Source organism: Quercus lobata, chromosome 7 (genome assembly GCF_001633185.2).
Source record: "Quercus lobata isolate SW786 chromosome 7, ValleyOak3.0 Primary Assembly, whole genome shotgun sequence".
NCBI classification, from domain to species: Eukaryota; Viridiplantae; Streptophyta; class Magnoliopsida; order Fagales; family Fagaceae; genus Quercus; species Quercus lobata.
The window spans coordinates 16,299,045-16,325,588 of record NC_044910.1 but is presented as its reverse complement, the minus strand read 5'-3'; the positions used below and the strand labels follow the sequence as shown (position 1 = coordinate 16,325,588).

Sequence of the window (26,544 nt, the reverse complement as noted above, 5' to 3'; positions counted from 1 at the left end):
GGTAGTGTTCGAATTTCACACTACTTTTTGCCGATGATAGCCTGCTCATTTGTGAAGCTAAACCTGATGAATGCTGCCGGTTACTGGACTTGCTCACACAGTATGAAGAAGCTTCAAGGCGGGCTATTAATCGAAAAAAGACTACCTTGTTCTTTAGTCGAAACGCTAGTCGTGGGGTTTAAGAAGATATTATTGGCAATTTTTGGGGCACAAATTTTGACAAACTGTGAGAGATATCTCAGTTTGCCTATGGTGGGGGGTAAGCCAAAGGTGAACACGTTTAAGGAGCTCCGGGAAAGGATTATTAAAATGGTGATAGGGTGGAAAGAAAAGTATATTTCTAAGGCTGGTAGAAAGGTTCTTATCAAGACGGTGGCCCAAGCTATCCCCATTTACTCCACGAGCATCTTCAAAATACCTAAGGCGACATATGATGGTATAAACTCAGCTTTGGCTAAGTATTGACTCCCTTGGTCTAGGTTTGATTTTTTATAATTCATAATGGGTCCAATTTTACTAGGTTTAGTTTGTAGTAAGGTTGGTTAATTGCCTTTGCTAATAGTGTTCCAAGACTCCCATGTTGTTCATCAAATAATGTCAATTTCTTGACATGTTTTTCAACTAACCCACTTTTTTTTTCCAATGATGGTCCTATTTTTCAACTTTTAATTATAACTTCAACTATTTTTATCTGTTTGAATAAACTATGATTTATTTGAAAATAAAATGATTTAAAAATTCATAAAATGATTTATTTTTTTTATAGTTATCTATACTACTATTTAAGGGGTTTCGCCTATTTGAGTTCCTCATTTTTGTAGTTCTAAAATACTCCATTCCTATTCACTTACAAGTTTTCAATTAACGAGGATAAATCTGGAAAATAAAGCCCCTATACATTAACAGCTCACTAACCCACGTACGTTTTGTCAGTTTGCAACTCAATAACATTTATCTCTTATTCTTCTTCAAATTGAACATATTCAATTTTAGCTCTACATCCTTTTATTTTTTCTTCTTCTACTACTTTCAGATTTGGGTTCTAAATAATTTAAGTCTCCACCTTTTCTATCCTAATCAAAGCTAAACAGACACTGTGTGTCAACCACTTATTGCAAACAATTCAAGAAAATAATTTACATGAAAGGCTCCAATAACTTTTCAGGTTGTATCTTTTTCTGCATCTCTAAAACAAATTGCAAGTTCCTCTTTCTTTTCTTTTCTTCAACATTGACTCTTTTTTTTTTTTTTTTTTTTTCTCTCTCTCTCTCTCTCTCTCAAGTAATAAAGCTATGAGAAATCAAGATTGACATAATTCTTTGGTTTGTTTGTAGATTTGCCACATCTAGCATCCAATAACACAATCTAATGCAACCAAAATGATTTCGCAATTGGACTCTGTTGAGTTAGGTTAAATTGGATTTTTTTTAGTAAAAAAAAATATAAACTTTTCATTTAAACACAAATTCTGCAGTAACGTGTTTCCAAAAAGTTTGCTCTCTTCCTCACTCTTTTTTTTTTTTTTTTTTTCCTGCACTGACGTGTTTCCAAATCTTTAAAAAAAAAAAAAAAAAATTTCATTATTTATTTTTTAAATGATTAACATTTGATCAAATACAAACTCTTTTTTCTGCACCAACGTTTCTCCAAACTTTTCCTTATTTTTTTTTAATAATGAATTCATTCTTTATTTTTTAGATGATTAACATTGGATTTTTACAAACTTTTCATTTAAACACAAACTCCACACCAACATGTTTCAAAATTTTGCTCTTTTTCTTTTTATTTTCGGATTTTTTATTATTATAAAAAAGTACAAACTTTTCATTCAAATACAAACTCTTTTTTCTATGGATAGGAATTCAAATACAAACTCTGCATGTATTTCCAAAAGTTTGTTTAAAAAAAAATGAAAACCTTATATTTACCTGTAGTTGATTTTTAAAAATGATAAAGGTTGGATATATATATATATATATATATCTTAAAGTAATAACATTTCATTCAAACACAAACATTACAATTATTGATGTGTTCCCATTTAAAGTTTATTTATTTATTTTTTTCAAGACAAAGTTTGGCTATAGACTTAGTTGTAATCCAAGGTTACAACTCTACTCAATATATTTTTATTAGATGTGAATTTTAACAAATCCACCCAGATTATATTTTATTCTTATGTTTTTAAAAAAAAATGATAACCTTATATTTAACTTACTTTTTTTTTTTAGGTTGATGTATCCACAATTTTGTTGAATTGTATAGAGAACATACAATCCAACGGTTAGATTTTTAAAATATGTAGAATGTTAATTTTGTTAGTGAGAGTTGTAACCTTAAATTACAATTAAGTTTGTAACCAAACTTTATCATTTAAAAAAAATGATAAACTTATATTTAACTTAACTCTTCTCTCTCTCTCTCTCTCTCTCTCTCTCTCTCTCTCTCTTAGGTTGATGTATCTACAATTTTGTTGAATTGCATGAGGACACATTGGAATATTGGATAAGTTCGGGTGAGAGACTTTATAAAAATTATTGTATGATTCAAGCCTCACATGAAGTGGTTGTTAACTAAAACGTTGTTAAAGTCTTGTTATGCTTATATTTATCTTTTGTATAATTCTACGTGGATTCAATTTATAGTTTTTTGATAACTGATGTACATACCATTAATTACAAATTCTACAATTTAGCTTTATTTTTCTCAATCACATCTTTTACGTATAAAGCTGATTGTGATCTCTTATCCTTTATTGGTTTCACTTTATAATTAACCGTAACAACCATTTTGGGTTTCACCTAACACTAACACCCACATCTATTTTTATTTCTTTATTTTATAAAGGCTGTTCAATGATAATTACTAATTTACTACGCCATAAAAAATGCTACATACAATTTCTTAGTTTTAAAGGTAGTTAGCTAGTTGCTAAATTTTAGGATTAAAAATAACTTAATAACTTCCATAAAAAAAAATAAAGATAATTATTTTTTAAAAGCAGTTCAAAGATAATTACTAATTTACTATCCCATAAAAAAATGTTACATATAGTTTCTTGGTTTTAAAGGTATTTGCTAGATTTGTGAACAATTTGTTAGTATATCATTTGTTATTGTTTCTCTTAAGATATAATTGTGTTGCTCTAGCTCTTGCTAGTGTTGCAAAAGAGAACAAGGAGGTCATTGTTTGGCCCTCTTTTCTCTATCTCATTGTATAACATGATATTGAATGAATAAAGTTTACTACCGTTTCCTCTAAAAAAAAGGCAATTACTAAGTCTTGAATTTAAGTTCTTTTTAATTTTTGTTATGGACGTGTAGCAAGTGGCTAAATTGTAGGATTAAAAATAACTTGATAACTCTCATAAATAAAAATAAAAATAATACTATCCTTTAATAGAGGCTCTTCTATTTTTTTTTTTTTCCCTTTCTAAAAGTTAATAATTTTCATTCATTATAATTGAGGTTGATGCATCTTTCAATTACAAAAATACTTAGAGTTGTTATGAAATTTATTGTGGGTGAAATAATTTTTAATTATATAAATCTTATCACACTTTTTAAGTATTTTTGTGTTGAAAAAGTGCAACAACCCCAAATTATGAAGAATGAAAATTATTGACTTTAAAAAATTTAAAAAAAATAGAAGAGCTTCTTGAAAGGTTGACATTGTAAAGATTTTCTTGAAAAAGAAAAAGAAAAGAATGCATATAATAGCATGTTAATTTCTTGAAGTCAAACGCAATTACAATTTTGTTTCTAAAAAAATTATTAGTTTTATAATCCTAATATTTTTAAAAGAACAAAAATAAACACAACTTTCATTCTCAACTACCGAAAACAGAAAGCAGATGGGTTTGTTTCTGGGTCAAGAGTCCAACCTCAGTCCGACCCACTTGTAATCAACTACCGAACTCTTGAAGTTTCTGAGGCTTCCTTCCTCCAGTCCACTCATATCAAAAGCATAGGCGCTGTCTGTCTGTTAGTTTTGTGTTTCCCTTATCTCTCTCTCTCTCTCTCTCTCTGAGCTATTCAGCAATGGCTACTGTACTCAAAACTCCAACCATAATCCAAGCGCCCTTCACGCCACGCACTTGTTCCGTATCCTCAAAATCCCAAAAACCCTTTTGCGTGTCTTTCAGACACAGTACTTCCAGACCTTCGCCTTTAACTTCTCTCCGGTTCTCCCACCTACCCTCCTCCCTACGCTTCGTCAAGTTCGTTCCTTTTTCTTCCTCCGGTGAAACTGACACCACTGAGACCCAGACCCAAGAAGAGGTTCAAGAACCTCAGCAGCAACAGCAACAGCAACAACAACAAGTCCAGGTATTCCATTTCCACTGTTGTTAATTCATTCATTGTGGTTTGCTGAGTAAGTGTTTGAAGATTTGAAAGAAATCAAAATTTTTGTACTGCTGTTAATTCATTCATTCATTGTGGTTTGCTGAGTAAGTGTTAGAAGATTTAAAAGAAAAGAAATTTTTTGTATTAGTAGAAATTGGGTTAGGTGTGTGTTAACTTGATTGCATTGTTTGTATTTGGTGGCCAGAAATTGTATGGTTCATCTATCGTTTGATTTATTAGATTTGGCTGTTGCCGTTGAATGTGAAGTAGAGGCTAATAGGATTTTCTATTGATACTATTTTCCTTACTATGTCTCTAGAGAATGGAAATCAATAGTGTAGATTTGAATACATAGGCTTTAGACATAAGTTGGGTGTGACACAACTATCTACTAGGTTCTTGCAAGATGCAGTTCGGAATGTGGTAATGCTGGTTACAATGGACTTGTCCTAAATTTTGCAAAACCATATGGGGTGTTATCAGCATGGAGTTTTTAACTCTTAAAATCTTCATATTCCCATTTCATCTGATTGAAAGGGACACATATGAAGCTCTCGCTCTCTCTCTCTCTCTGCATTTTTGTTTTGCGTGTGTATTTTGTCAGTTGAAAATTGGATATATCACTCAAGGAACTTCAAACAAAGTCTGCTGTCAAATGCTGGAGAACTTTCTATTTTTATTTTTATTTTCCTTTTCCTTTTCCATACTTGAAAAAAGGGGAAGGGGTTGACCAGTTTGTGGAAGACCCTGCTTGGGCATAACCATAGCAGCACTTATCCACTGAGATGTTTGAGGGACCTAGATGGGGGGATGGGGAATTGCAGGCACTGCCTCAGGTGGGTTTAGCCATAAATGAACCTCATCTCCATTGGGTTCTCAGTTTCATTGGTTAGTGGGTTCAGTCATTCCTCCCACTTGTAATATTTTGGAGTATTGAAATATTAGAGGTGGGGGGTATAGCATGCTTGATGCTTCCCTTCATTCAAAAAGTCAACCTGATGTTAAATTCTTCTCATAGTTTTTTAATTCTCTTTGGAAGAAAGGTTAGGGCTCAAAATTGACTACCGTTTGATAAGATGGGGATAAACAAGGCAACAATACTGATTTTTGAAGCAAAACATTTGCAAGAAAATTATGGATAGTGGTTGTGTTTAAGAATTAAAGGGTGGTTTGATAAGTTATTTGATGCCTATTTAGTAGAGAAAGGACATGGTGTTTTGGGTGACGCAGATTGGAAGCTTGAATGGGTTTTGATAGTAATCTTGATGTCGGATCTTTAAGAATTTGGTCATATTCAAGGGGTTCATGGTTAATGATTATTATAGAATCATAGTTGGCGATACTATCTATGGTTTCCCTTGGAAAAGTATTTGGAAGTAGAAGATTCCCTCTAGAGTAGCTTTCTTTGTTTGGACTGCTGCCTTTGGGAAATGCTTGACGATTGGTAATTTACGAAAAAGGAAGGTGTGGATTTTGGATTGGTGCTACATGTGCAAGAGAAATGGTGAATCAGTTGACCATCTCTTCCTTCATTGTCCTATTGCTATGGATCTATGGTCTATGGTTTTGGGTTTATTTGGAGTAACTTGGGTTATGCTGCATACTGTTTTGGGGCTGTTAGGGTGTTGGCAAGGCAGCTTTGGTCGTCATCGAAATGGTTATATTTGGTCCATCATTCCTCATTGCCTAATGTGGTGTCTTTGGAAGGAGAGAAATAGTAGATGTTCTGAAGATATTGAGCGATCTATTCTGGACCTCTAGCTATTCTTTTTTAGAACTTTAGTGGATTAGTTGTTTGCTTTGCAAAAACAATCATTCCCTTCTTTTATTGATTTCCTAGACTCTTGCAATTTTTGTATTTGATTTCTTGACCCCTTGTACACTCCCTGTGTACTAGGGTGTTCCTTTTTGATATCAATAAAACTTATTACTTATATAAAAAAAAAAGATTGATTCTTGAATGTGTTGATGGTTTTTTGGTCATTGGTGTTAAAATAGGGAATAGAACAAGAAATAAGATAGATAAAACATTAGGCAATCACACCTAGATTTTCCTAAGTAATCAAACTTAGTTAGAAGGCAATCACAATCTCAAAGCTTAAAATAAGAAAGCCTTTATATAGGCTGTTGTTATATCCTTTCCTAGAAGGACTAGGACTGTAAATAACCTATTGCTAGGATTACTAATTGTTAGGGTTTTGGACCCTAGTTATCACCAAATTAATCAACTTTTAACCAAATAATTAATTAATTAATTATGTTCTTGATTAAAATGATTAAAACATCAAACAAGCATAGATCACATGAACACCAAGAATGATGACTCAAGAAAACTTATGAAACTGTGGTTTCATAGTGAAAAATCTGGGGAGGTATTAACCTAAACAATTTTCAAGGCAACATTTCACTAATAGAATCAAAGTTTGTATAATAGACTTAATCCTAAATTTATTGCTACCTCATGTAGTACTTACTGGTAATGACCACACATAGCTTTGAAAGAAAGCTCGCTCTAAGGTAATTGTGACAAGAAGGTAAATCATGACAGTAGTTATGAGAATAATAACATAGAAGGAAGATCAATAGGCACATTAGTAAGAAGGGCATAAAGAAAGAAAGCTTGCTCTAAGGTAATTGTGTTACTGTGTGAAAGAGGATAAAGATTTGCACCCATGATTTTGTTGAGGAGACGTACTTCATCAGTAAAGCCCACGGTTTTGGCATTGGCATGATTACCCCAAAGGCAGTTATGGCCACAAAACCGATTGAGAACTACATCCTTGTCAGGATCATTCTCAAAAGTATAATCTAGTTTAGTAACATGAGGAATCTCTAAAGCATTAGCAATTATGTCAGCATCAATATAGAAAGTATTTCCACGTATGGAGACACGGGAATTTTTCTCTAAAAAGTTGCAATCAAACATATTTGCATAGAATTCAGGAATAAGAATAGCAGGAACAGGAGGAAAAATAGAATACAAATTCAACCATCATTGTTGTTCAAAAATATGTGGAATGATAAGGTGTCTCAAGAACCCGTATATGATCAATATGTGGAATGATAAGGAGCAACACATCCAGCCTATACAAGAAAGGAAATTGTTACACATTGCAGTCAAAGAAGGGGAAAGCTAGTCCCAAACCAATGGTCAAAATGAAGAAGGTTGGATGCAAGAGCATCTACATGGCTGCTTACACTTGCAGCCTTGACACAAAGCAGCAACAAACCTTAATCTCTAGCATGATGCAGCAGCTTAATACAGCAACTAATGAGAATGCAGATCAATGAAACTACTAGATCATATGCATATCTCCAACAGTTTCAATGTGCATCATTTGATGCCCTGTCATGCACCAGATCATCTTACAACTAGCCTCACTTGAGGACAAGTGTGTTCCAAAGAGGGACAGTCCTAATGCAGTTCATTTTTAAATCTAGTCGTTTACTAGTGCTTATGTTGTATGATAAGTAGATCCTTTCACTTGTAACAAAAAGTTAGTTAATTGATAGATTGTTAGTGATAAGTGCAATAGCCTATTAGTTAGTTAGAGATGTTTGTCAGGCTTTGGCCAATCACATGGCAGCCACATGGTAGGTTCTTGTAACTAACTTTCTAGCCAATTAGCAGCTTGCCTATGTATCTATAAATAAGCAAGGTTGCCCTCATTGTAACTAGTTGAATTTGAATCCAAGAAATCTACCTATGAGGTATTATTCCAAGAGTGTGTCTCTTGAAGAGCTAGTTCATTTTTTTCTTTTCTCTAAGCGACTTAGCTTTCTAAAACATCTTTTGTTTTCACCATTTTTTCCTCCATCACTCCCCACGTCCCCTCATTGGAGTAGAGTAATTAAATCCAACAAGGACGATAAAGGCTCTAACTTCCAATCATGCATGATTCTGATAAAGGCTCTTAACTCCCAATCATTTCCACAATATTGCATAAGATCTACTACTGAGGCTTCCTTGGCACATGTAAGACATATCAAGTCCACAAAGGCCTACTTCAATGGAAGATCATCACACCATAAACCATACCAAAATTTAACATTTGTTCCATCTCCCACCTTAAACTGAAGGTAACGTAAAAAATTTGTCGCATCCCGTCTTATATATTTCCAAAGTCTAATGCCATAAGTGCCCTTAAAAGAAGTAACTAGAAACAAAGTCACAAAAGTGTCGTGTATATACTCTAATTTCTAGAAATCAGAATGTGTCTAACATGTCATGTTGACATTATAAGGACATCCCAAGTCATACCCAGTGCATAAAACTCTCACTTTTGCAGGGCCTAAGAGAGGTGACTAGTAGACAACCTTACCCCCAATTTTTTTGGAGAGGTTGATTCCAGAACTTACACTCAACCTATCACTTTTGGTGGAAGATACTTGCTATCGCACTAAAGCCCAACCTCTATTATAAGGAGATTCATATTGAAAAAAAAAAAAAATGCCACATCAGCAATTGTTATTCACATGATGATAAGCCAAGGTAAGAGTAACATTAAGGAACTTTTATAACCTCAAAGGACTAATTTGAAACAGTTAATAGTTCAAAGATAAATTTGGTCCAATCTATAACAAATAATTAGGGTCCAAAATCAAATTTTGACCATCATTTTATATTTACCAATTTACCTAACACTTACAATAGTAATGGTCAGGGGCATGCTAATCACTTGGCTGACTTTACCTTCAAGTAACAATGTTAAATACTTAAACTCTTGTGAGAAAATAGTTGATAGATTAAAGCAGTAGAACATACCAACATGTTGATTAGGCATTGGAAAAATGTAGCAAAGCTATTGGGGAAATGTATTTGTACTGCAATAGTCTAAATAAGTAACAAAAATGATCATATATGTATTGATCATATACGGGTTCTTGAATGCATTCCCCTCCTCTATTGTCCTCTATTAACTCCCCCTTTCTAGCAATCTGTGGCCTTGTGCCTAGCTTCTCCACATTTGTAGCACTTAAATGTAAATCTTTGTGCTACTTTAGGGACTGGTTTGACCGTACCAGAAGTTGAAGGCAAGCCTGCACTGTCAATCTTGAAAGGCTGTGCACTGCTAGTAGTTGGCCTTCCTTGAGTGCTGACTTGGGTACTTTTGCTACCACCATAAGCTTGGAACTGTACAAAAGCTTTTCTTGCAAGTTGCTTCTTAAATATCAAGACTCTATTGTAAGCTTCAGAAACAGACCACAGTTGGTGCATAGATAAGGCATCTTGAATTGGTGGTTAAGACCACTCAAGAACCTTGCAACCATCTGCTCTTCACTCTCATTTAGGTCTACTCGAGCTACCAGTTGATAAAATGCCTCTGTATACTCTTCCACACTGCCATGTTGTTTCAAATTATGCAGTTGTTTGTACAAGGACTGCATATAATTGAAAGGCAGAAACTGGTTTCTCATTTCTACTTCATCTTGCACCAATCTTGGATCTTTCTTTTACCCCTCCTAACTCTTTGAACTTGAAGCTGTTCCCACCAGGCTGAAGCTCTCCCTCTCAGCTTGATAGAGATCAATTTCACCTTCTTGGAATTTGGTACCTCATGGAAATCAAAGATTCTTTCCACTTGGTTAAGCCAATCCATGAATTCTTCATAATTCGAGCCACCGTACAACTTAGGTAACTCTATCTTGATGTTTGATTCCCATTTTGGTTATCCTCTTGGAGGACCGGGCACTTGCCTTGGAATACCCCCCCTTAGGCTGACCAATTGGGTTACTAAAGTTGCTGTGACTGTCAGTTTCAGCATCTTTAGCAGGTTCATCATCATTTCTAGGATGATAATGCTGGTTTCTTCTCACTTCCTCAGTCAAGGCAGCAAGTTGCCCCCTTAGCAGCTCCACAGTTTGCTCCAATGTCACCTGGGGTTCTCCTTCCTGGTGTGGTTGCGGCTACTGCCTGGGATGAACCTGCACCTCAGGTTCATGTGCTGCAGAAGCTTTCTTGTTCCTTCTATTGTAAGCTATTGGTGCCATCTTCACAAATTCTTAAGCTCACTAGTAGAGGATAAGAAAATGAAATCAAGATAGGATCTTGATAGGTTCTTGATGATAGAAAATGAAGAAACAAATTGCAAACGAACTTTAATCCTAAGGATCTCAAGCTTTGATACCAATTTATGATGGAGGAAAAAATAGTGAAAAGGAAAGATGTTTTAGAAAGCTAAGTTGCTTAAGGAAAGATGTTTTAGAAAGCTAAGTTGCTTAGAGAAAAAAAAGAATGAACTAGTTCTTCAAGAGACACACTCTTGGAATAATACCTCATAGGTAGATTTCTTGGATTCAAATTCAACTAGTTACAATGAAGGCATCCTTGTTTATTTATAGATACATAGGCAAGCTACTAATTGGCTAGAAAGTTAGTTACTATAATCTATCATGTGGCTGCCATGTGATTGGCCAAAGCCTAACAAACATCTCTAACCAACTAATAGGCTATTGCACTTATTACTAACAATCTATCAACTAACTAACTTTCTGTTACGAGTGAAAGGATCTACTTATCATACAACATAAGCACTACTAAACGACTAACTTTAAAAATGAATTGCATCAGGGAGGATAAGCTTTGTTTGAAGCCATCTAAACAAGGGGGTTTTGAGGTCAAATGCTACTATGGTGCTTTGTTATGTAGTAATCAACTTATCAAGCATTCCATTAATTAACTTAGCTTTTAAATTAACCTAGTTAGAACTAACTAATTACTAGGCAATATATATATATATATATATCACTCATGCTAAATTAAACCCTAACTTTAAATTATCTTAGTCTCACATTAGGGTTACCTAGGGTTAAGGTCGTAAATGGTGTGGGGCACCACAATGTTTCCATTGAAGATGTGACTTTTCCTTGGAAGAGTATCTAGATGGTTAAAATCTCAACTATAGTTGCCTTTTGTGTGTGTGTGTGTGTGTGTGTGTGGACTGCAGTATTGGGAGATCTTGATAGTTGACAATTTGAGAAAAAAGAAAGAAAGTATTATTGTGATAGATTGATGTTGTATGTGTAAAAGGGATTGGGAGAATGTTGATTATTTACTCATTCATTGCTCTATGGCTAGGGAGTTGTGGACTATGGTCCTTAGTCTTTTTGGGATTAAGTGAATTATCAATTATGCCTAAAAGCGTTATTGAATTATTAGCATGTTGGCAAGGTCATTTTGGTCAACATCGGAATATAGAAATTTGAAGGGAATTACTATTTATTTAATGTAATGCCTTCGGAGGGAAAGGAATATTAGAAGTTTTGAGAGATGTGACTATTTTAGACTTGAAATTGTTTTTTTTTTTTTCAGACCTTCTTTTGAGTGGATGTCATCATTGGGATTACTTTCCATTTTGTCCATTATAGATTTGATTGATAATTGTACTTTTAGTGATTGATGTTGAGGTACCCATACCATACATCCTGTGTACTTGGGCTACACTACTTTTTAATTTTTTATTTATTTAAAAAGAATATTTTAATATTTTAAAATATTAAATTCAAGTGTCTTCATGTATTTTGATTTTGAAAAGCTTATGGTATAACATGCTATGCCAACATTATAAGGATGTGCAGTTGTGTACAATAAATGTCTGTTATATTTGCAATTGCTCATAGTAATGGCAAAGCAAGGTAACAATTACATATCAAAACTTCAGGGACTAATTTGAAGCAATTAATAGTTCATGGATGAAATTGAAATTTGAATTTGAGTCATAGGTTAGGGACCAAAGTCATATTTTGATCTAAAATTGTTTGTTTGGTAACCTAGGGTTAATTTAACTTTCCAATCATACACTTGGATCTATTAGTAACTTTCTATTTTTTAACTTGATTTGACCATGTACTTATGAGTATGCATCTGCATGTTTGACAGAGTGAAAATTTCAAGTGTTTAATTCCAATTTCCTTATTTTCTTTGCTAATAGATTTATGTAACAGGACATTGTGGATGGTGCTGCTGGCGTTGAAGATGTTTCAAGTGATGATGATGTTAATGGTGCTGAGGAAGTACCTGCTTCAGCCATTGTATCTTCACTCCAGTTGTACAAGGAAGCTTTAGCTAGCAATGATGAATCCGGGGTTGCCGAAATAGAATCTTTTTTAAAATCCATTGAAGAGGAGAAAATAAGCCTTGAGAGGAAAGTAGCTTCTCTGTCTGAAGAACTGTTGACAGAGAAGGAGCGAATTCTTAGGATTAGTGCAGACTTTGACAATTTCCGGAAGAGGACAGAGAGGGACAGACTTTCACTGTTAACAAATGCTCAGGGGGAAGTTGTGGAAAGTTTGTTGCCCGTATTGGATAACTTTGAGAGAGCTAAAACCCAGATTAAAGTAGAGACCGAGGGGGAAGAGAAGATCAACAATAGTTATCAAAGCATATCTAAGCAGTTCATAGAGATACTAAACTCACTTGGTGTTGTTCCTGTTGAGACTGTAGGAAACCCCTTTGATCCATTGGTGAGTTAATGGCTCTTTTCACCTGTAGTGTATAGGCCCCTTTATATTATATCTTGTGGAACTCGTATCTTTCTTTGGCTAATATAGAGAATTTTTAGCAGTAAGAGTAGGTATTGAAGACGACAACATAATGGCACTGTTGTTGGATAAAGAAACCAACCAGTCATAATTTTCATTAAAATATTTTATTATTAGACCCACTTTGCCCTTGCAATATTCAGAAAGTGTAAGATTCTTCCTGATGAGCATGATGTGTCCTGATAACAAGTTCATACCTGAAAGCCATATTTGTCAATTGGCATAATGGTTGTCCTATCTGATCATTAGCTTGACGCTGGTAAACCTACCGAGTTGGCTAGAAATGCAAATACTTAGTCAAGTCTTTTGACAGTTTCAGGTTTTGTGAGGACCTGGATACCTTTTAACTGAAACCAGGTCTTGATTGTATGTACACAAAAGATATAGGGGCATGAGTGTGTGTTGACGAGAAGGCAACAGAATCACACGGTTACATAAAGCAAATGGCAAAGCATCATACCTTTTGTTAGATTATACTAGTAATGGAGCAACTCTTCTGTTACAGTATCCAGGAAGTGTAAAATTCTTCCTGATAGCATGATATGTCCTCATGATCAAAAAGCTCATATGTGAAAATCATAGCCCTACTTATCAATTGGCATAATGGTTGTCCTATCTGATCATTAGCTTGATGCAGGTAAGGTACCGAGTTGGCTTGAAATGTAATCGTGTACTTGCTGAGCTTTTTCGAACCCTTAGTCAAGTCTTTTCAGGTTTGATGAAGACCTGGATACACTTTTAACCAAAACCAGGTCTTGACTGATTCGAGCCAGCTCGGTGAGTTTAAGTGTTATATATCATGTATACACAAAACACACACAATGTGTTGGGTGTGTGCGCTTGTGCACATGTGAGGCATTCAGTTTTTACTGTAGCTTGACATACCTGATGGAATATTAACTTTGGTGGGTATAAAGTTGGTGAGACTTGTAAAAACTTCATTTACATTACTTAGAGATGATGATTCTAATAAACACAATAGCTTTGTTATTATTTACATCATTCTATTAGAACATAAACATTTGGACAGTTTTTTCTGATAAAGTTTTATATATTGATTTGTTTTTATGTAAAGCTGCATGAAGCAATTATGCGCGAGGATTCCAATGAATATGAAGAAGGTATAATTATTCAAGAATTTCGCAAAGGGTTCAAACTTGGTGATAGACTCTTGCGTCCATCAATGGTAAAGGTATCTGCTGGTCCAGGACCTGCAAAGCCTGAAGAAGTGGAGTCGACAGAGGGGCATGATACAGGTGAAACAACTGAGGAGGGCACTGCCAAATCAGATTCTACTTAAAAGTACAACTACACAAGTAAATTCAATTTTGTAACAGCAGGGATTATTGTATTGGTATCTTTCATTTGTAAGACTAATTTAGTGAGATGTGATTATTGTCGAATAGAACATCACTATGATTTTGCTGTCATGGATAAATTGATGTTGCTTGGAGGGAATAGCAAATTTTAAAGAAGTTTAGACATTCATTTCATTTATTATCACATTTATTATCGCCTCAGTTTGTAAACATTATGCAATAAAATTTATAGTATCTTTATAGTATTTTTCATTGTTGTAAGGGTGTGTTTCTTGTATGTGCGCATGTATGTCTTGGCATGACTAGTTCTAGTGGGTCTGTCCTTGTACCTCATGCAATTGAATCAGTTGAAGCTGGTTCGTGAAATATATGTAGGGTTAAAATATGCTTTTTGGCTTTGAAGGTTGATCTTAGTTTGATTTTTCTCTTAAATTTAAAATTTAAAATTCTACTCCTAATGGATTAAATTTAAAAGATATCAATTCAGTTCTTCTATTCATATATTGTTAAGGAGATTTAAATTTCTTAGGGACTAAATTTATTTTCCATTCAGGCTGTTAAAGATATTATACAGATAATAACTGAAATGATGATGTGGCATGCTAAAAAATTGATGGCGTGGAACAAATTTAACAGAAAATACATAGAAGAACATATTGATACATTTGAAAGATCTCAAACATGAAGGTTTCTACTTTCTGAATTTGAAGAATGAAAATCAAAGTTGGGTCTGAGTGAAAGAATACAGCTGCGGTGGTAGTGGTAGTGGTAGTGGTAGTGGTAGTGGTAGAGGTAGAAGCAATGGCGGCTCGATGGATTGATGCTATCAACAAGGCAGAAGCAAACCCGTTATTATGTGGCCGCATACCGGAGTACGGAGGATGCAAGCATGCTGTCAGACAGTTTGTTTCCTGATGTTAGAAGAGCTCAAAATGGGGTAGCCCATGTACTACCCAAAATGGCACGTAGCCTAACCCATATCCAAGCCTAGATATCAATAAAAATTCTACAGCTGGATTCTAAAAAAAAAAAATTAAACTTGGGTCAAATTTGTTTCTAAAAAAAAGAAAAAAAAACTTGGGTCAAATTTTAGGATGAGAAGTATATTTTTATCCTATATTCAACGAGAGTTGTGTTTTTATTTAGATATAACAGAAAAAAAAAAATATTTTGAGCTGCTAGCGAGCCTTTATTTAAATACTATGGTTTAATGAGCAGGCATAATAGGTTTGAATCCTCTACTACTTTCCATGGAAACAAACACAACCTTATAGTATTTATCCTTGATAGTAGCACCATAAGTATTTTGCCTTTTTTTAATTAATTAATTAATTTTTTTTTTGGGTGAGTGGGGGAGGAGGGTGTTGAGGAAAACTATAGAATATTCTAGGAGTACAATAAATGTGTACTTTCTCATCTTACATAAATAGTGAGTTTCATTATAAATTTAATTAGTGAGATTTATTGTTACATGAGAAGATGTATTATACTCCTAAAGAATTGCATAATTATCTTGGAGAAAATTGGCTTTTGCTCTTTTTTTTTTTTATAAAAAAAATCCAGCATTTTGCCCTCATTTCCAAACTAATTAGGAAAATGTCCATCTTTTGAAACTTGATTTACTCAAAATTGAGTTTTTTTTTTTTTTAAAATTTCTGGAGCCCTATAGTGGCGTTTTAAGGATTATATAGTGGCGTTTTGGAACTCGAGCTCCATGAACTCAAGTTCCATGCAAGTTTTTTTTCTTTTTACCGATAACTCAAGTTCATGGAGCTCGAGTTCCAAAACGTCACTATAGGATCCTTAAAATACCACAATAGGGCTTAACTCGATTTTGAGAAAATTGAGTTTCAAAAGAGGGACATTTTCCTAATTAGTTTGGGAAAGGAGGCGAAATGTTGGATTGTTTGATAGAAAGGGGTAAAGGCCAATTTTGTTCTAATCATCCTAGTGGAGAATGAATTTTAGGTTTGAACTACAATAGATGTGATATTTGTGTTGATTTTCAGGCACAAGAGATCGAAACATTTTTACTAGCAGCTACATAATCAATTTTCTTTTGTTCTAGAAGTTTATACATAATCAATTCATCATACTAAAGTAATGCCTCTTATCAACTAAAAAAAAAAAATAGTAATACCTCTTATCATTTCTTGCTCTGTGTAATGATTGAAGAGAAACATGTACTTGAGTTATTTATGGAGTCCGATTCTCCCAAAAAAAAAAAGAGTATTTATGGAGCCCAATGAGTTAGCCCACTCCCTTGCAAAGTGGGCCCAGCTGGACTGTAATGTTTTTCGAATCATTACCACCTCTTTCATTTCCATCCCATATTTTGTGTTTGGTCCAGTGCACATGGGGGATATACGGTTCCTTGTCTTTTTTGTAATCAATTGACTCAGTAGTCAGTACAAAACAAAGGAAAATACGTGAAAATTGTAGTTTAAGAAGTATTATGAAAATATGTGTTTTAAGTATTTATAATACAAAAAATATGAGTAATACTATGTTTTTTTTTTTTTGAATAGGAGTAATATTATGTTTCAAATAACATATTTTAAATTGTGAAAAAAATATAATTGTGTGTTTGGTACGTGCATATATATTTTTTAAAAAGCTAACAAGTACAATAAAAGTATTATTAATTTATTTGAAGAGTGAGAAAGTTCCCTCATGTGGTCTAACCAGGTACAATTTTTAACATATTTACAAAAGTATTATTAAACAATGTTATTTGAAAAATGAAAATTGGTAGGAGGATTTCTCTAAATTCAATGTTCAAATACTCTAAAATGAAAAACGTAATTCAAACACTTCTAAAAGAAATCTTCTACCAAACATTTTTTTTTTTTTGCCCACAGTTTTCAGTGTTTAAATATTGAAAACTATTGTTTGGACTCCCTTACCAAACGGCCCTAAAGCATTCAGATAGGTTTCGTAACCAACAATGCTTGAGACACAAAATATATATATATATATATATATAGAGTAATTCTATGATACCCCCCCAAAAAAAGGGGGGGTACGGTACCCACTAGTAGGTAACCTGCTACACCAGGTTACTTTTTTCTCACATTTGACGGTTCCATTCTCACATTGTGCAGTTCTAATATCACATGTGACAGTTCTTTTCTCACATTTGGTGGTTCCCTTACTTTTTTCTCACATCTGACGGTTTAATTCTCACATTGTGCGGTTCCAATATCACATATGACAATTCTTTTGTCATATTGGGTGGTTCCCTTACTTTTTTCTCACACTTGACGGTTCCATCCTCACATTGTGCAGTTCCAATATCATATGTGATAGTTCTTTTCTCACATTTGGTGGTTCCCTTACTTTTTTTTTTCCACATTTGACAATTCCATCCTCACATTGTGCGGTTCCAACATCACATATGACAGTTCTTTTGTCACATTGGGTGATTTCCTTACTTTTTTCTCACACTTGACGGTTCCATCCTCACATTGTGTAATTCCAACATCACAAGTGACAGTTCTTTTGTCACATTTGGTGGTTCCCTTACTTTTTTCTCACATTTAACGGTTCTATCCTCATATTGTGCAGTTCTAATATTACATGTGACAATTTTTTTCTCACATTTGGAGGTTCTCTTACTTTTTTTTCTCCCATTTGACGGTTCCATTCTCATATTATGTGGTTCTAACATCACATATGACATTTTTTTTGTCACATTGGGTGGTTTCCTTACTTTTTTCCTCACACTTAACGATGTCATACTCACATTGTGTAATTCTAATATCACATGTGACAGTTTTTTTCTCACATTTGGTGGTTCCCTTACTTTTTTCTCATATTTGACGGTTCATTCCTCACATTGTGCAGTTCCAATATAACATGTGACAGTTCTTTTATCACATTTGATGGTTCCTTTTTTTTTTTTTTCACATTTAACGGTTTCATCCTCATATTGTGCAGTTCCAACATCACATGTGACAATTCTTTTGTCACATTGGATGGTTCCTTTACTGTTTTCTCACACTTGACGGATCTATTTTCACATTTTGCAGTTCCAACATCACATGTGACAGTTCTTTTCTCACATTTGGTGGTTCTCTTACTTTTTTCTCACATTTGACGGTTTTATCCTCACAATGTGCAGTTCCAACATAACATATGATAGTTTTTTTGTCAAATTGGGTGGTTCCCTTATTTTTTTCTCACATTTGACGGTTCTATCCTCACATTGTGTAGTTCGAACATCACATGTGACAGTTCTTTTCTCACATTTAGTGGTTCCCTTACTTCTTTTTTTTACATTTGACGGTTTCATCCTCACATTTTGCAGTTCCAACGTCACATATGACAATTCTTTTGTCACATTGGGTGGTTCCTTTACTTTTTTCTCACACATGATGGTTCTATTTTCACATTTTGCAGTTCTAACATTACATATGACAGTTCTTTTCTCACATTTGACGTTTCCATCTTCAAATTGTGTCATTCTAACATTACATGTGACAGTTCTTTTTTCACATTTAGTAGTTCACTTACTTTTTTTTCTCATATTTGACGGATAACAAGGTGGAAAATGGTATTTTCCACCGTTTGGTTTGGGAGAGAAAAAAAGAGAGACAGAAAATGGGGAGGAAAATAATCCCTTCGGGCCCACACTTTTACCTCCCTATTTGGGAGGAAAAGATGCTGATGATGTAATTTACACAAATACCCTCACTTTGTTACCCTCACCTACTCCTCTCACTTTCCCACTATTATATTAAAAGGACATAATAGTCAATTTATATAAACTACATTTTTCATCCTCCCATTTTTCTCTCCAACCAAACAAAAAAGTTTTTCACCTTCCCACTTTTCCACCCCTCCAACCAAACACACATGAGGGAAAACCAAATCTTTTCTATCCTTCCACTTTTCCATTCAGCCTACTGATTTTCTATGCATCATCAATATATACTATAAAACCGAAGATGTATAACCTTATGTGCTCTCTAATTGTTCTTATGCAACATTTGCAACTTAATCACAGTTGTGTGTTTATTGTGGTGTTTAAGGTTGGAAATAAGGTGACTATACAATTAGCAAGTTATGCAAAAAATCCAATACAAAGATTGTTGATAATTCTAAAATTTTCAGTAAACACTTGAATTGAAACTACAGATTTAGTATGAAATAGTCATCAATCAAGGCTACTACACCAGGTTTTATATTTTTTAGGCATTTTCATTAGATCCACGTGTGCAAAAGTGTCAAATGACTGTGTCTGACATGAATATAATCATCCCAACTAAAGTGTCTATGCAATTTTGTTTCATAAAGTTATTATTATATTTAGACCCATCTAAAACAAAATAAACATCCCAAAAATTTTCTACAATAACAAAAATTACCAATAGAAAAGGTAAAAACAATTAAGCATAATTGATTGATTTTACCAAAAACGAACAACCCAGTCCTTTTTAAAAAATTATCAAAATAATTTTGCCATTGAGAGTTTAGCATATCGACCACAATGATAAGTGTGAGCCTCATTTGAGTCCGCAGAACCTCCACGAGCTAAGTCCAAGAGAGCCCTAATAGCAATGGAATGTTTTCATTGTTGAAGACTTATCGGTGCCACAAAGCATTTATCTCTCTCTCTCTCTCTCTCTTTGGATTTCGCAAAATTTATACAAACTCATCATTCTAAAGCCATTTGGTATTTGTTCCTATAAAATATTGGAACGTGTAATTTGTACATAATTAGCTGTTAAAAGTAAGTGGGCCCTTAATGTGCATTAACATCTCCATTCCTTTCAAGCATTTGCAAACTTCCAAGAAACAAGCAGCAGCAAAAACAATTCAACATGTTATAGAATCATCACAAATACTGATGATTTTTCCAAGAATAATATTTCATTTATGAAGAGCTAACAATTTTATGACTTAAATCTAGGAGCAGCATAAATTCAACTTGCTGCCAATACTTTAAAAAAAACAAAAACAAAATGGAACCACCTCATAAAGTTTGGTACAAACAAAAATCATTCCAGTATCAACCTTTGGCAACCAGCCAAGTAAACACGTAACTAATGTAGAGCAAATTTCAGAATAGCCTTAATTTCACATTGGGGGCCGACCTGAACCTAGCAGCTGGCCGATTAGATTAGTCACCTGGCAAAAACACAAAATAGCTTGCTTTTATTTCCATTACATGATGGTAATCGCACGCAAATCATAATTCATACGTGATGAAATACCAATTCCTTACACTAAATTACCACAAAACAAAATAAAACCAGCAAGCAACCCACACTATTCAAATACTGATGTCACAGAAAATCACATGTCTATAAGGTTAAGCCTTTCTAAAGCAACACCAAGGCTGCAAGACTTACACAGATATTTCTAAGCTAATGGCATGGTGCACAGAATTATCGGTATAACATACGCATTGATAAACTAAATAAAATAATGTGAAGGAAGCATGGAAGTAATGGATGATATAAAATTAAACTTAAGCCAGAAACATGATGGAGAGAATCCAATCAAACATCAAGACAACAAAATTCAAAGAAAGGCCAAGGGGAAAAATGAAACTTTTGGTGTGGAGGGGTCGAAGGTAGAAGAAACTGAAATATTGTCTTTTTTGTAACAAAATCCAGTTCAAAAGAATATGACAATAGATGAGAGTCAATCCACATTTTAAACATCTGCATTGCTCCTTATACAGGATATCTATGAGTAGCTTGAAAATATTTACAAACTTATCAAGCAAATTATAACATGGATATGACTTTATATCAATCAAATTATAACAAGAGACAAGAGAGTAATATAATAATGAGAAATTTAATCTACCCCCTCAAAAAAAAAGTACATCAATCAAAAGTTTATACTGTGGGAAGTACTATGTAAACCATATGTGAATATGATTGTCAACTTACATGCCAATATTTTGATACGCAGCGATCAATGCAACTATTTTCACCCATATTTAGTTCAGACTCCTTGTACCTGAAATAATAAATGATACTATGACCAATTTGATACATTTTCTTTACACAAGGATGTCAAATGAGTACTTTCTGCAATTAATTAATATAGAGAAAAAATTACTGAACTTTGTAAAAAAAGTTAACTGGATTCTACAAAGGTGAATTCAAAATCAACTTAGAAAAGTTCATGCAAATTGCAGGAAAGAAATTAACACAAAGTTTTGTACCTTTTCTCAACGCACTTATTAAAACATGTGTTTGTAAGCCTGATTCAAAAACAGAAAAAGGAAGCAGGTTAACCTCAATAAATATTTATCCTGAATGGAAAATCATAAACAATGCAATTTTATTCAAAATATATATCACTATGAGACATCCTCAACCATAGCAGTCCAATTCCCAATCTTAATCTAGCAAGTGAAAGCATTGATAAATGTGCTTACTATAGGGTAGTTTCTTTTTTGGTGGTAATTATGCACTTATCCTTTTTATAGGTGAGACCACACCTTAAAATGACATTGACCTAAATTCACAAAGTAATATTTCCAATCATGATGGTTAGTCATTTATTCGGTATCATCTTGATTCAGAGTATCTCACCTCACCTAGGAAAAACCAAAGCTAAAATAAACTCTCAATGTGAAATAATGTTAACCTGATTTTTCACAGTAACTGGACTAAAAAAGAAAAAATAAAAATAGTTAGCTAATCCTAATTTGAAAGTAATCACTGGGTTGAACCTGAAACTATCTGTGCAACGTCTGTTGTTGCTATTCAGAATTGGAGATGACCTTACCCTGTACTCTGTAATTGTTGTTGAGGTAAAGATGTCAGGGTTGCTATATCTTTGTCAAACAAACAAGTGGGTTTTGGTTTTTGTCTCTTGCTACATTCTCTTTCTCTAGGTGCAGTGCTGCTCTACAACTTCTGCGGTAATGTACAAATGCTTTGGGAGTCGGAGGACCAACTATTTGTTACTCAAGTTGAGAGATCGCTTTGTTACTGACTAATTCCCAGTTGAATCCTTGCCTTTGGCACCAACTGGCTCTATGCAGAGCCACACTGCTAGAAAGTAGAAAGTAGAAACTAATGCTAAAAGAGGGACACAATTTTGATACAGGAGATGATCTAATTAGGAAGGCTGTTTTTATTACAACTTCAATTTATGGTGAACATCATCCAGATAAAATATCTGCTCCTAAAACTCTGAGCAAACTCACCAGGCTTCTTTCAAATTCTAAATTTTAGAGAAACCAACTCTAAAATTGGAAACCAACTCTAAAACATAGCACAAACCAACACTAAAATTGGTGTTCTTACTGCCAAGGTGGTTGAAAAAAAAAAATCTCCTAAGTCCATAGGTTCATAGTATCGTGTCCTCCCCACACTCCCAACCAAATCTAATCTTGTCGCAACTTATGGATAAGGGTTCCCACGTCTCACTCAAGTTTCATGTTTCGCATCCCAAACTCAAAAGTGTAAAGATTTTTTTTTTTTTTTTTTGAGAAACCAGTCTGTGAGACAGACCGATGCTTTTATTAAAACATAAGAAAACTATGAACATCAAACAAAGTAAGGGGGATAATGTCCCCAGGTAAGTCTTCAACCCAAACCTGAAGTTCTAGCCCAACCCAAGATTTCTTTGCCAAAGCATTGGCAACCTTATTACAATTTCGTTTCACATGGCAGTAGTGATCCAGGCAATCAGTGGTGGACTATCAAGCCCTTCGGTGTAAATATTAATTTGTCAAATATATAAGAACTGAAACTCAAACAAAACAATAATAGCATAAACCCACAAAGTTTAGAGAAATAATATAAACCCATATCAGCGTTAATCATATGTGAAGAGAGAACCTGAAGATTGTGGGTGGTTCCACCGATTTAGAATGGTAGAAAAGAAGTGCCACCGAGTCGTACGGGAAGAGTTGAAGCGCCGCCGAGTTGGATTGGATATAAGTGAGCCGCCGATTTGAGGATGGATTGGAAGAGACGAAATTAGAGAGCGGCGCCGACAAGTTGGATTGGATGAGAAGAAGCGTCGCCGATTTGAGGTTGTGGGTATGCGGCTGTCTGGTTCTGTATGGTTTTAGCTATTTTGAGGGTTTTGTTTAGAGAGGCAAACTGAGACAGGCAGAGGAAGAAGCAAACGTGAGAGGAGAAAAGTATGATTAATGTTATAATTTTTGGTTTATATATAAAACCTGTTTAGCCGGTAACCAAAACCCATTAAAATTTCATCAACGGACAAGATTAAAACAATATTAAATGAATGGTTCTGATTTAAGAGGGTACCGTACCCCCCCTTTTTTTGGGAGTACGGTAGAATGACCCATATATATATATTATTTAAACTTATCGTTGAGATCATTTTAAATAACAACTTATCATGTTAACAATGAATGAAAAGTTAACAATTAAAGAAATTAATTATAGACTTACTGTTTTTAAGCTTACCTAACTCAAAAACACACTACATTAGGCTAGGCTGTGGCTAGCCAAAATTTCCAAATGTTACAATGCATCAACAAATCTAGCAAGGTACTGTAGTTGTTGCTCACCGGCCAGTTTATTTATTGATTTTTAATTTTTTTTCCTCCTCCAACATCACCATCTTTTCAATACATTGTTGTCAAAGGTGATAACCTAAAGTTATCGATCCGACTCAGAAATTGGTGAAGATTAATGTGGTCGAGTCGTCCATAAATTCCTCTCTCTTAAAAAAAAAAAAAAAAAAATCCAAAAAGAACATAATAGTTTGTTAGCGTGGTACATCCAGAGTAGATAAAGCGAGCTTCTACTTGTTTAGCTGCTTGTTACATGTCCTGGAGGATTGAAGGTTGTAATTCTTGAAAAAGATAGTGCTATACTTTTCTTTAAGGATATAAAGGTCTTGGAGGAGGATTTTTATTTTTATTTTTATTTATTTATTTATTTTTATTTCCTGCCAATTAGTGGATTCTGCCTAATGGATTTGTCTTTAGAGTGAGTTCGGTTGAACTTTTTTCATATTGTGCTTCTTGAAAACATGGCAGTTTTAAAAAGTGTGGTATGAAATTGAGCTTTAAAAAAAAAAACTAAATATTTGGTAAAAACTGTTAAGAAGTACTTTTTAAAAAAGTTGAATATTTAATTAGCAGTTATCAAATTGCAATTTGAAGTGTAAATTACTAAAAAGGATAAAACATATATAAGATGGTTTGAGAAAATGAAATTTGCATTATAATGTAGAGATACAAGTAACAAGCAAATAGATAAAGAGAGCGTTTGGATTGGGTTGAAAGTGGCTGAAAGTTTTGTTGCGTTTTCAAGCTTTTTTTTGGTTCCAGCTGCATTATTTGACCAAGTCAACCGTAAACAGTGCATTCGTGCACTGTTCACGGACCCACAAATTTCACTTTTTAACAAATTTTTCATTAAAAATGGGTCCCACAACACTATTCACACATTTAAAAATTATTTTGTTACAGTGTTTTCAGTTTCAGTTTTCAGTTTTAGCAAAAATAAGCTCAATCCAAACGGACCCAAATTAATTTTATATGATAAAAAAAAAATTGATATAGTGATACTACTAGTACATTACTTTCGTAAGAGTAAATACAACGTGTGCCACCGGGTCTTGATGGAGCTAGAGTAGTGAGCACAACACATTCATTGAAGTGTCATTATTTGAACCACTCAACTCTTGCTAATGTGAAGCAATATAAAAACTCCTACCACCAAGCCATATAGTTCATTATTGCTATTGATTGTTGACAATCATTTCAGATTGATATTTATGTAGAGTCCATTTATCGTATGCCATTAGGACATAAATTAATCATTTGTTTTAGGAAATTCTTTATGAAAATTTGAAAAAGTTGTCAAAAACGTTGGTCACCTTTTCAATTCAGCATAAATTTTTTTCTTAAAATGGTTTATCAATGCATGACCATTTATGTATCATAAAGTCTTCCATACAAAAAAAAAAGTCTTCCATGAAAATTTGTTTTTGGGTAGATAGTCTTCCATTAAATTGTTACATAGATTTTTTATTTATTTATTTATTTTTTTACAAGATAGAAATTTTAGTCTAACCTAATTTAAGCGTAAATGTGTGTCAAGTTTCTTGCTAGAGACTTGAACCCTGACCCCTACCCCCCACACCTCTCAAACACTTATGCTTATGAAGTGACTATCGTACCAAAAGTGTGCGGTGGTATTATTACATAGATTATGATGTTGTAAGACTTCTCAAACAAATACCCTTTTGTTTTTGTCCGGTTGAAGTGTTTGGTCAACATATTGAATGATACTTTCCCATCCAACAAATACCCTATTTATTCTTTGTTATTTCTTAATGCAATGCATTCGTGCCTCAATTAACAGAATTTTTTTTTTCAATTTTTTATTGGGTCTGGTTAATGTATAATATTAATAATTTATTTTAATTTTTTTTATAAAAATTTTAAAAATATGTAAAAGAAGTTAATTATTTTTTCATAATTTTTTTTTTCAAAAAAAGATAACTTATTAGAGCATCCACAGTAGATGTGCCAAATGCCAAATATTTGGCACATTTGGCTCACCAAACACAAAAACGGAGCTTTATCAGATGTGCTAAATGTGTCAAACTTTTGCAACATGCTATAGTACCATCACAATTTTGGCACGATACGGACAAACAATGGCATATGGTTTATTATTTTTTTATTCATCTTTCTCTCTCATCCCAATTAAAATATCACTTTCATCTTCTCCTTCAGTCACAGATTCATCGCCTCCATCTCCACTGAGTCCACTCTCTCGTATTATTTCTTCTTCTCTCTTCACTTTTGCTCTATTCTCTTACCATTCTCCAAGATCCACCTCAAATCCACAGATTCCCACAAACCAAATACATCACTGTCGACGCCTTGCTCGAGTCCGAGTGCTCGGTGCCGGCGAAGGAGCTGCACGTTGGGGCTGTGTCTGTGTCGATGTGAGGGACGGTGGGGCTGAGTGCGTGACCGTTGGGGAGGATGGGAGGGTCAATTTGGTTGGGGTTATGGGTTCCGGGTTGAGTTGTTGCCGGGTTTTCGATAGTGATGGGTTGGTTTCATATACCGCGGCGAAATGGGTGTTGCCAGTGGAGTTTGCCACTGGGGGTTATGGGTTTAGTTAATTTTTAGTGGTGGGTTTTAACAGCGGCCAGTGGTTGGTGGATTTGGTGGTTGAAGGTGGTGCTTGGCGGTGTGAGCTTGAAATTTGGGTTTTTTTTTTTGTGGGTCTTTTTGCTGCAATTTGTTCAATCTGAGGTTTTTTTTTTTTTTTTTTTTTTTTTTTTTTTTTTCAATTTGGGATGATATATTGCCATATTGGTGAGTAATTGTGGTGGTTGGTTTGCAGTAGAGGAGTTGTTGT

General features: G+C 34.1%; 2 protein-coding genes across 3 annotated transcripts; one reads left to right on the top strand and one right to left on the bottom strand.

The window, feature by feature from the left end:
• The first annotated feature begins 3,904 nt into the window (after positions 1-3,904).
• Positions 3,905-14,392, top strand: LOC115953554 (protein GrpE). Of its 2 annotated transcripts, XM_031071285.1 has the most exons (4): positions 3,905-4,328; positions 12,291-12,809; positions 13,525-13,664; positions 13,963-14,144. In XM_031071285.1, exons 1-3 carry the CDS (start codon positions 4,041-4,043, stop codon positions 13,627-13,629), a joined length of 912 nt encoding a protein of 303 aa, XP_030927145.1. In that variant the 5' UTR covers positions 3,905-4,040; the 3' UTR covers positions 13,630-13,664; positions 13,963-14,144. The 2 variants fall into 2 exon arrangements, with proteins under 2 accessions (XP_030927145.1, XP_030927144.1); XM_031071284.1 differs by lacking the exon at positions 13,525-13,664 and having other exon boundaries at positions 3,916-4,328; positions 13,963-14,392.
• A 5,622-nt stretch (positions 14,393-20,014) lies between these two features.
• Positions 20,015-25,787, bottom strand: LOC115951671. The gene is made up of 5 exons (XM_031068832.1): positions 25,731-25,787; positions 23,020-23,255; positions 21,390-21,428; positions 21,112-21,181; positions 20,015-20,338 (listed from the first exon to the last, which is right to left on the bottom strand). Exons 1-5 carry the CDS (start codon positions 25,785-25,787, stop codon positions 20,288-20,290), a joined length of 453 nt encoding a protein of 150 aa, XP_030924692.1. The 3' UTR covers positions 20,015-20,287.
• Between the last annotated feature and the right edge of the window lie 757 nt (positions 25,788-26,544).